This window comes from Lutra lutra, chromosome 11 (assembly GCF_902655055.1).
Source record: "Lutra lutra chromosome 11, mLutLut1.2, whole genome shotgun sequence".
NCBI classification, from domain to species: Eukaryota; Metazoa; Chordata; class Mammalia; order Carnivora; family Mustelidae; genus Lutra; species Lutra lutra.
The window spans coordinates 98,232,456-98,244,636 of NC_062288.1; the positions used below are offsets into that span (position 1 = coordinate 98,232,456).

Consider the following 12,181-nt stretch of genomic DNA (forward strand, 5'->3'; position numbering starts at 1 on the left):
CACCGTTAGTCCCACAGGTGAGGTCTATGCTAAATACTGTCACTCCTCTACATGACAGAGGGTATGACTGTGCAGGAAGTTTTTGTCCCACACTATATAATAATTATTTTCTTAGGACAGGTAATTTTCCAGTTATTTCTTTTCTTTTCTTTTTCTTTTTCTTTTTTTTAAGATTTTATGTATTTATTTGACAGACAAAGATCACAAGTAGGCAGAGAGGCCGGCAGAGAGAGAGGGGGAAGCAGGCTCCCTGACGAGCAGAGAGCCCGATGTGGGGCTCATCCCAGGACCCTGGGATCATGACCTGAGCAGAAGGCAGAGGCTTTAACCCACTGAGTCACCCAGGCGCCCCCCCCCCCACTAGTTATTTCAATGAGACAAAAGCACAGTATCACACAAAGACTCCAGGAGGCATTGTTTTGGAGAATGTAGACTATGATACAAAACTTTGTTGGGAGAACTGAGGATTCTGTTTTAACAATTAATTAAAGTTTAATATATTTTATAAATGAGGAAAAAAGTATTCTCCTAGAAATTATGTAGGGTCATGATCCAGACTTTCTTCCCAAACTTCAGCTTCTGGCAGTTTGAGAGAGACAATGTTCTGTGTTCACACAGTAGTTCCTCTCCCTGGGCCATGGCCTTATTTTCCTAGACTGCCTTGCAGTGGCTTGGGGAGTGTCACTGTGTCCTCCACCAAAGGTGACAGAGGACAGAGCTGGCCGTGGCCTTTAAAAACATGCAGTGCCACTTTCTAGCTATCTTTTTCACAGATGCCACAATTTCTTTCAGTTGACTTAGATACAAAATGGAGGATGCCGCCCAGACCAGACCAGATATTCCACTCTGATACCCACTCAGATATTCCACAGATAATCTCGGGTAAGCCTCTGAGATTGCGGGTTAATTACTCCTGTAACGTAGGTGGGGTAACACCGTACTTACCGAAGCAGTATGACAAATTAGTACCCTGACCAGCTTAATAAAAAGTGCCAGAAAAAAATTAAAGAAATCTTTTAAAAGGCATCAAACATCTGTTTTTTGTTTGTTTGTTTGTTTTTTAAGGGTACTCAGAAGCCAAAAACTAAGGTTGGACTGAAAAAGAAAACCAAATCTAACTTTCATCTTTGAAATAGTTGGTGTTTACCAAAGCAGACGAACTTGAGCCTTGGTTTCCAGTCATCAAAGTAGGGAAGGTCATCAGGAGACAATGCCAAAGGCCCGTCCAGGGCAGGAGTGCAAAAGGAGACTGCACCATGTAAAGCAGAGACTTCCAGTGGGAGAGGAGTACAAAGAACACTCCCGCCGGACCGCCAGGAAAACTGCCGACCGAGCCCTGGCACTCTGCAGCTGTCAGAAAGTCTCCACAGATATCCTAAGTTGTTAATGCCTACAAATAACAGGGCTGGGAGTCTGCTCTAAATTCTCCTTGGACTCACTTTTAACTCACACTTCAAATAATTCCCACAAGTGAAGCTCCCAGGAATATAAGGTCGTGGCCAAAAATCATCACACACAGAAGGAATCGAGGTTACAAAATATAAAAGTGAAAGTGAATACAAAAGACAGTGGATTTATAAAGACCACAGGTTTTAGAATTATTCTAGACCATAAAGTATGACAATTATGTTTTAAAGAAAGGTCTTGAGGGGTGCCTGGGTGGCTCAGTGGGTTAAGCCTCTGCCTTCAGCTCAGGTCATGGTCTCAGGGTCCTGGGATGGAGCCCCACATTGGGCTCTCTGCTCAGCGGGGAGTCTGCCTCCTCCTCTCTCTCTCTGCCTGCCTCTCTGCCTACTCGTGATCTCTGTCAAATAAATAAATAATTTTTTTTTAAAAGGTCTTAAAAAAGTGAGTACAGGACGAGCATATAAGAAAGAAGAATCGTGGCAGGAATTTAAAGCTCTGCGGATGCTTTTAGCAGCAAACAGACCCAGCTGAAGCAGAAGAGCGGCATGGAGCACACGTGATGACCTTCAGAATGCAGCCCAGGGAGGTTAAAGCACAGACGACATGAAAGAGAAGTTTGCAGATACACATGGTACAACTGCAGGATTTTAACTACAATTAATTGGAGTTGCTAAGGAAGGCAGAAGAATAGTGCCAAAACAGTCTTTGAAAAACTAATGGCTGGGTTTTCAACAGACAACAGACAGCAACCTGTCGTTGGAGGAAATCCCCGGAATCCCAAGCTGAATGCATCTTAGGAAGTCCACTATGGTCCACATTACCACGATGGTACAGAACACCAAATGTACTGACCAATTCTTAAGGGCAAAAGTCATTTTTCAGATGTGGCTTTTTCCATCAGTTAATCTTCCATTTTTTACTTTTTAAGAATTATTGTACTGCAGCTTCAACTAACTGGTTATCTGTTCACTAGAATATCTACCTACAGCCAAGTTACAGGTGACTACTTTAGCAATCATACCATCAATTTGATATAAAAAGCTCAATGATTTATCATGGTAGAAAGTTTCACGCTTCAGAAATTGTTAGAAGATTAATAGGTATTTAACAAACACATAATGAGAAATCTAAGAAGCATATCTGCTCATGTCATACGACTAAGTGAAATATTTTAATGACTTTCCATTCCCTACAGCAAAAACGTCCACACTCTACTGTGCAGAACTCAAGGCTCTTCATGAGCTAAGTAGTTTCTAGTTGCATCTTCTAGTATTTTCCATACTGCAGATCCTACGACATGCCCTGTGCCTCTCTCTTTCTTTCGTGGCTCCTTCTGCCTTGCATGGCTTCCTCACCATCTCCCACAGCAAACATCCACTCATTCTAGAAGATCCTGTTCCAATGTAGCCTCAAGAGAATGAAAATCAGGCATTTTGTCTCTTTAATTGGCTGCCACATCCCTGGGTAAGTAAATGCCTGGCATATAGCAGGATAAATATCTGTTGAATTAACTGACTGAATAAAATGTGAATGCCTGAGTGGGCTTTCCTTACTACACGTATGACCAAATCATATAATCTTTCATCTCGTTTATGTACCAATTTTTTAACGGTGCTTTATGTTTATGTTTTTACACATGACTTCTTCACCAGACATGTGTTAGAGACCAAAAATCATGTCACTAGTTTTCTTAGCCCTCAACTGCCTAGCAGTGCAATGAACAGCAGGCACTCCGAAACTGTTTGTTGACTAAATAAATGGACAGTATGGAGTTTGAAAACTGAATTCTTCAGCTCTCTTTTCACATCTCATAGGAAGTGTTCCATAAAGCTAGGCAATGCAAAGAACAAGGAAAAAAAATGCAAAGCTGGCTGAACAACAGGGAGCATGCATTATATCCACTATATTAACCAAACAACAATTTTTAGGTAATGACATGCTACAGATGGTAGATAGCAGATGGGGTAGAAGCAATGCTGGAAGCAGTACATTACAATGAGAGGCAAAAAAGAAGAACAACTGTCCACTATCTTCTAAAAATGTTACCAGATGATTATTTTTCTAGATGAACTCACTGATCAACCTTATAAACTTCCTTAATAAGAATTCTGTTCTAAGCACTATGTTGATAGAAAATCTCCTCGATATTCATCATAGGAAGTGAATGACATGATCATTAGAAATTTATTCTGAGGCAGTGAAATTAATAAGCAGGCAACCTATGAAGAGTAAAAGCTAAAGCTTTTCTTTTTAGTGCTTAACAAAATCAAATCCAGTTTCCAATTATAACGACAACACTGAAAATATATGAGAATTCCATTTGAAATATTTGCCAAGCTTTGTGTTTCCTCTGTTGAGATTTTTCTCAAGTGGCATTCACATTCAGCTGCTCAAAATGCAAAAGTGTTAAATTTAATTCTTAGTCAATTTAATTAAAAGTTACAAGATTTTTTTTTTTTCTGGGCATAATAAAATGAAAACTTTGAGGCTTCTCCTGTACATGTTTGCTGTTCCATGCTCTGAGGCAGTAGAACAGGGTAAACACAAGTAGGCCAACATGATCAACTTCACTCATGTGTCAACTTCAAAGACACATAGTAGGCTCGTGTTTTCTGCAAGTCTACTTGAATGTTAAAAGTTCTGTGGAAGCAAAGTGCTGACATTATATTTACTCTTCACTTACTGGTTGAAGCAGGTAGATGAGAGATTCCTCTTGGATTATTATAATTGGCACAGGAGTGATGCAAGTAGCTTGGAACAGGGTGCTCACAGATGCCATAATCTGGTCAAAACGCCCACCAAGACCTCCCAAGGTAACGATTACATCTACCTAAGCAAGGCAAAGCAAAACTGAAAGTCACACATTTAAAGTATTTTCAATAATTAAATAGCATCTAACAATGAAAAAGAGCTTCCAATACTATATTTTCTGTGATAAGCCACAGAGAAATGGTAGATATAATTTCTTTTGTTCAGATGAAGGATTGAAGTTACTTGTTTAAAGTTGCATAATTGGTGAGAAGCAGTCACAATTCGAGACCATTCTCTTTCAAGTATAAATTTTGTTTTTCCCATCCGCCTGTCGACCTGGAAAACTAGTCAACTCTTCCTTTACAAGTCTGTTTATGTGTTCCTTCCATTTGGAATCTTCCCTGACTTCGCAGCTGGTGCCTCTCCCATCCACCCCATAGCATACCCATGGGCTCTTCTTATAAATACAAAGGTTCATCACCCCACTAGAATTCAAGTGTCTTGAGAACCTATACCATCTTTTTATTGAGCCTAGCAATATTACCTAAACTTTCAGGGCTTCATTTTTATGTTCATGTGCAAAAATTGGATAATATTTGCCAACTGATAAGTTTGTTGTGGGATTTAAATGAGGTACTCAAAGGAGTTCAGTATAAAGCATTTAGAACATGTTCATGACATAGTGGTTCTTTAAAAATTATTAGCTATTACTCTCTTGCCATTTGCAATGATGTAGACAGAACTAGAGGGTATTAGGCTAAGTAAAGTAAGTCAGAGAAAGATACCATATGATTTCACTCATATGTGGAATTTAAGAAACAAAACAGATGAACATAGGGCAAGTGAAGGAAAAATAAATTAAGATGAAAACAGAGAGGGGAGCAAACCATAAGAGACTCTTAACAATAGAGAACAAACTGAAGGTTCCAGATTATTTTTATGTCAATACAGCTTTATGTTATTTTCCCTTTTTTAAAACAGATGAGGATTGCTAGAGGGGAGATGGGTGCGGGGATGGGATAACTGGGAGATGTGCATTAAGGAGGGCAGAGGATGTGGTGAGTACTAGGTGTTATATGCAACTGATAAGTCATTAAATTCTGCCCCTGAAACTAACAGTAAGGTATATGTTAACTAAATTGAATTTAAATAAAAATTTAAAAAATAATAAAAACATTAGCTCTTATTCTACCACCATATTATTTTGGTATTATTATAGTTACATGTTTTTAACATTTTTGTTATTATTACCTATAGTCTGATGTTATTTTTCCACCACTTAACACTTTCAATATAGCACTTCCTAGAACTAAAGTATAATTTATTTAAATGTTCCCCTGTTGCTGAAAATGTATTTCCAGGATTTTAATATATAATATTACTTTGCTGCTTTCCTTCTATATAAGACAAAGGGTAAAGATGGGTTGTGGGGAAGTAAAAGAGAGCGGAGGAACCTTCTCCTGAATAAAGCAGCCCACAGTAGGCTTGAGAAGAGAACACAAGGCACTGCCTCCTCCCATGACCCTACTCACCTTCTTCTATACTCATCCTAATCTCATAATGTATCAACAGAGTCAAAGTGGATATAGTCATGGGGCGCCTGGGTGGCTCAGTGGGTTAAAGCCTCTGCCTTCGGCTCAGGTCATGATCCCAGCGTCCTGGGATCGAGCCCCGCATCGGGCTCTCTGCTCTGCAGAGAGCCTGCTTCCTCCTCTCTCTGTCTGCCTCCCTGCCTGCTTGTGATCTCTCTCTCTGTCAAATAAATAAATAAAAAATCTTTAAAAAAAAAAAAAAAGTGGATATAGTCATTATGGAAGAGGAAGGACTGAAGCATTTAAAGTAGCACAAGGAAACCTTAAAAATAATAAAAATGGACTGTAATAATAATCATTCCATCTGGAATAAAAAAGAAATTGCTTAAAAGTAGGGAGTATGTGGTTGTTAGGTTTTTAAAATAGTTCATGAAAAAAAGCTTAAGATTTTGTCCATAAAGATGCCAAGGTTTTAAAAGAATAACGTTAACCAAGCACCCATATGACCTGTACAGTTCGTAGAAGAGTAAGTGGTATGAAGTCCATGAAGCCAAAGGCTTCATGGTCCCCCTGTGTTTCTCTGGTCCCACTGTTAATCGTGCCTAACACATCGAAGAGAGACAAGTGTTTCATGAAAGAGTAAGTGAAGACACTGCAAGAAATGACACATCACTTAAGGAAGAAATAGCTTAATTGCTATACTGTGGGAATATGTAAATCAGAATGGGTTTGCATAAAAAGACAAAAGGCAAATTATACAGAAGTACCAAGACATCTGAAATGAGTTTTCTGACTCTATCAGAATGTAGGGAGAATGGGAATTTTTACTTTGGATAAGATACTTCATGTCAAAGCTAGAGTTTATTAAGACCCATACACAATACTGGTTTTGGAGATCTTTCAAGAACTCAAAACATTAGACTCAGCGTCCAAGAAGAGCACGCAACCTAGGATGCACGTATTACTCTGAATACATAGACAGAGACAGGGACATCTGTTAATCTTCAGAGCAAGAGGGTAACTTGTAAGCAATTAGGCTTAGGCCTGCTGAGGAGACTGCTTCTGTTTGGGGGAAATAGCTTCTAATCTTAACTAAGAGGACTTATTAGTAAGGCCACTCCAGACCAGTGGGGAATAGGTCCAGAAATTATATACCACCTCAGAAAAACTGAAGAGAATTTGCTTTAAACTGAAGAAAAAAAAACTCAAAGAAGTTATATATGAAATATAGCAAAATTGCTAAGGCTCTAGTAAAAAGCAAATGGCATATTCTTATGCACATAATCCTAAATTCACATCAGAAGCAAGGTCTAGTGAGAGTTCATTCACTATGCAGATTCTGGAATCCCTTTTTTAGGGTCTCAATTTTTCATTACTATACTCTAAGCCTTGAGGGATCCCATAACCTTTAAGAATGAAATTTAATCCCCCTCTTCTGCACTGGGGTATCATGATGAATAAGCAGTATCTGTAGATCAGTGATTGAATTTTTCAGAATAGAGAAGCCAAGATTACTTCTCATCACGACTTCTTCTCCCTACAGGAAGTATTTAGCAAGACTGATTAAAAACATTAGAGGATCAATGGGGGCTGCAGGCAGGGCGGGGGGAGGGTCAGCCTGGGAGGTTTCTGCAGCTCTCTGGCACTAGCTCTAAGTAGGACATCTGGATATTCACAGAGAGAGACGAGAGGCAGACACCACCCCTGCACATTTACGTAGGCTTTACAAGGCTAGATGTATGTGTTGAGGACTACAATGCCACTGGGACAGCGTTCAATCCGAAACAGACCATTTGTAGACTGCCAGGGTGACTATTCTGTGTGGATCCAAAGCCTTGTGCATTCATTTCTAACATCACCCGTGTATTTTGTATTTTTAAAACTTTGTATTTCCCAAGGCTTCAACATCTTCAGACAGACTGTGAGCACCTGGCCCAGGAAAATAGGTTCACAGGTGATAAGTCTGGTCCCTGCCACAAGTTTCCCCTTCTTGCCCTCCCGACTATGACCTAGTGACATTCAAACCGACCAATGAAGTCCTCGCAAGCCTTTGGTTGTCTACCCACCCTGACCCTCAGTAAAGCACTTCCCATGGGGCCTCGCTCTAGCTTCCAGCCCCCCCCCGTTTGATCCTGCTTGCTGGGTGTTCCCCCCATGCAGTCCTCAGCCTGGCACACCATGCCTTCCTTTCTAGGACCTCTCAGTATACCAAGGCCTTAAATTTCAGATGTCTGTGTCTGCATCAGACAAAATTCCCAATTTAAGTAACATAATTATTCTTTACAATACACCCAGGCACACTTAGTTAAAACTTTTGATATACTTTAGTATCTCTCCTTCAAGAAGAGGCCCATGTATCCCAGAGGCTGGCCCCAGAGTTCGCAACAGAGCAGACAACAATATTTCCTGAGCTTCCCTTAAGTATATAAAAACTCAGGAAAATTTGAATAAATAACCAGAGAGGCAAGAAGCTATCTGTTAGGCTGAGTTAACACCATCTCATTCCTACAAAAGAACACTTCCCTACTTAGCAAAGGTTCAAATACTCTGTGGCTTTTGAAAAGAGTAACTTATTTCATATGTTACTTCTGGTAATATTTATTGATCATTTACCTTGTGTTAGGTGCTATTCTAAACAATGGTATATCAGTAAAGAAGACAAAAACCTCTGCCTTCATGGCACTGACTTTCAAATGGAGGATAAGACACAACTGATAGACATACAAATAAGCCTATTAGTTGGGAGGGGAAATGCTGGTAAGTGCTAAAATCGGGAGAATAACAGAGCAGGAGAGGAGAGGGAATGTGCTTCCACTTTCAGGAGCTGGAGCAGACTAGGCTGCACAAAGACCCAGAAGAGATGAGGACAGTGGCCACATTTATGGATACCTGGGGCAGGATTCTTCAGACAGCAGATTATGTTAAGGCCCTGAAGCAGTGACACAACCCCAGGCATTTTCAAAGAGTATCAGGAAGCAATCTGCTAAAATTAAATGAGAAATTAGTAGAAGATAGAGTAAAATGTAAGTATTAGCTTCGTAGAGACTTGTTAAGCCACTGTAAAGTCTCTGACTTTTATTGGCATTAAGTGGGGAGCCATTCTGTGCAGAGGAAGACATGATCCATGTATTTCCAAAATCATTATGCTCCAGAATTTCTCCACTTCTCAATACCCACAACCTCATGACAACCATGGCTCAAGCCACCAAAATCACCGGGGGGTAGAAGCCACCATTATATCACACCTGAAGTGGCACATAACACAGGTCCAGTTAAGTATTTTTTTGAATAGGGGCGCCTGGGTGGCTCAGTGGGTTGAAGCCTCTGCCTTTGGCTCAGGTCATGATCCCAGGGTCCTGGGATCCAGCCCCACTTCGGGCTCTCTGCTCAGTGGGGAGCCTGCTTCCCTTTCTCTCTCTCTGCCTGCCTCTCTGCCTACTTGTAATCTCTGTGTGTCAAAAAAAAAAAAAAAAAAAAAAAAAATCTTTAAAAAAAACAAAGGAACTATAAAACCCCTAGAAGAAAACATAGGGAAAAAGACCCTTGACATTGGTCTTATCAACCCTTTTTTAGAGATGACACTAAAAGCAGAGGGAACAAAAGCAAATATTAAAAAGTGGGACTGGACTGCATCAAACTAAGAAGCTTCTACACAGCAAAATAAACAATCAACAAGAGGAAAAGGCAGTTTTTCTTATAGAAGAAAACATTTGCAAATCATCTATCTGAGAAATTAATATCCAAAATGTATAAGGAACTCATATAATTCAAAAGCAAAAACCCATCAACCTGATTTAAAAAAGGGCAGAGGAGCTTACTAGGCACTTTGTAAACAAGATGCACAAACGGCCAACAGGTATATGAAAAGATGCCAAACATCACTAATCATCAGAGAAATGTAAACTAGTTTTGGTTCTATATCCAAAAGGAATGAAATCAGGATCTTGAAGGGGGTATCTGCAGTTCCATGTTCAGTGCAACATTATTCACAACAGCCACGATCAAGAAACAACTAAGTATCTCTCAATAGATGAATGAAGATCTCACACACACACACACACACGAAATGGAGAATTATTCAGACACAAGATAAAAGGAAAACCTACAGTAAGAACTACACAGATGAACCATGAAAACATTATGCTAAATGAAGTAAGTCAGACAAAGAAAGACAAATACCATGTAATCTCTTTCATATGTGTAATCTAAAAAAAGCCAAACTTTCAGAAACACAGAGTAGAATGATGGTTGCCAAAGGCTGGTGGTGGGGAAAAGAAAAATGCTGGTCATAGGGTACAAACCCCCAGTTATCGGATGAGTAAGTCCTGGGATCTACTGTGCAGCATGGTGGCCAAAGTTACTAATACTGTATTAAACACTTGAAAGCTGTTAAGACAGTAAATCTTTTTTTTTTTAAAGATTTTATTTATTTATTTGACAGACAGAGATCACAAGTAGGCAGAGAGGCAGGCAGAGAGAGAGGAGGGAAGCAGGCTCCCTGCTGAGCAGAGAGCCCGATGCGGGACTCGATCCCAGGACCCTGAGATCATGACCTGAGCCAAAGGCAGCGGCTTAACCCACTGAGCCACCCAGGCGCCCCAAGACAGTAAATCTTAAATGCTCTCATCATCCCAAAATATCCAAACAAAACAAAAGGTAACTATGTGAGGTGATGGAGGTGTTTGCTAGCTCTATGGTAATCATTTTGCAATATATTTGCGTATCATATCATCATGTTGAATGCCTTAAATTTATACAAAGTTATACATCAGTTTATTTCAATAAAGCTGGTAAAAATAAAGAGATATTTAACACTTTTTTCACACTTGGTCTCCAAAATCATCAATGTTCTTTACACTAATAGCACTTCTCAATTTGAATCAGCTACATTTTAAGAACTCAAGTGACAAATGGATAGTTTTGGACAGCACAAATCTAAAAACGGCAAACAAGCTGTAGAGACACCTACCTCTAACTTCCAAAGCCCGTTCTAGAAAAAGTAGTGGGAGAAACAAAACAAAACAACAGCACCACTATGACTGCAAAGAATTGCCATCCTTAGGGAAAAGGCCAGTTTATGGCTGGAGATAGACATAAAGACACTGAACGTACATATACGGGAGGTATTAGTGAGAATGAACCATGAATTTCAGAGGGTACCAACAGGGAGGGCATACATGGTCTAGGGCAAGTCATTTATTTTTGAATATGCCTACTATTCTCTGAAGAATGGAAACCAGTCTCAGAGGCTAACAAGTTCTCTACCGGTTGTGATGTACCAAGGACTCAGTGTTTATACTCTAAAGAAGTGTTGTTACAATCTTATTAGCCCCATGGCTAATACAATATTTAATATTTAATTACTATAGTATATATTATAAATATATTATGAATATTCACTTAAATATTTAATGTTTAAATATAATACAAGAAAATATAATGAAATATTTTAAATATTCTATTATATTCTATTTGTGTGCATATACACACAAGTCACCAACACATGCCTATTAGGCCATATTCTGTAATACATAAAATGTAAAAAATCAACTTCTAACTGGTTTCTGTTTATTTCCTACACTCAAGTCAGGGTATTTTCATGGACTTTATTTGTAAGCCAGGGAGAGTGTTGTGAGAATAGGGTTGCCTTTCATAGGCAATCCTATATGGCAAAAGGAACCCTGAAATGCTGGATTAATAGATGAGAGATGTGACAATAGTATGAGACAGTCTTTCAAAAGCCAGAGTTACTACAATTAATTGTATTACTACAGTTAATACAAGTTACTAACCTCACTGTGACTTAGGTGGCTCATTCATAAAGGTAAAGGACAGACCAGATTCATTTTTTTTTTTAAGATTTTATTTATTTATTTGACAGAGAGAAATCACAAGTAGGCAGAGAGGCAGGCAGAGAGAGAGGAGGAAGCAGGCCCCCTGCTGAGCAGAAAGCCCGATGCGGGGCTCGAACCCAGGACCTGGGATCATGACCTGAGCTGAAGGCAGCGGCTTAACCCACTGAGCCACCCAGGCGCCCCCAGACCAGATTCATTAACATATTTTTTAAGATTCTTTTCACTTCCAACAGTCCACATGAGGTTCTCTGGTTTCCACTGTAACAGGTTAAGGATTAAGACCTGGGTCTTCTTTTTTTTTTTTTTTAATTTGACAGACAGATCACAAGTAGGCAGAGAGGCAGGCAGAGAGAGACAGGAGGAGGAGGCAGGCTCCCTGCTGAGCAGAGAGCCCGATGCGGGACTCGATCCCAGGACCCCGAGATCATGACCTGAGCCGAAGGCAGAGGCCTTAACCACTGAGCCACCCAGGCGCCCCTCCACTGTAACAGGTTAAATAAAAAACGTGTCTATTTTGTTTAGAAAAATAAATGAAAACCTTAACTTTGCATAATTTGCCTTAATAAAATCATGACAAGACTGGTTGAGGGATATATAACACTAAAAGGAGAAGCAATTTCATTTTTCTATTATAGC

At 39.7% G+C, this 12,181-nt stretch overlaps 1 protein-coding gene across 2 annotated transcripts in view; it reads right to left on the reverse strand.

The window, feature by feature from the left end:
• The window catches only part of TPK1 (thiamin pyrophosphokinase 1), a 346,085-nt gene that overhangs the window by 125,060 nt on the left and 208,844 nt on the right, over window positions 1–12,181 (reverse strand). For both annotated transcript variants that reach the window (XM_047694694.1, XM_047694695.1), the window contains exon 7: window positions 4,091–4,237. In XM_047694694.1, coding sequence (XP_047550650.1) covers window positions 4,091–4,237 — 147 coding nt within the window. The remainder of the gene's footprint in view (window positions 1–4,090; window positions 4,238–12,181) is intronic.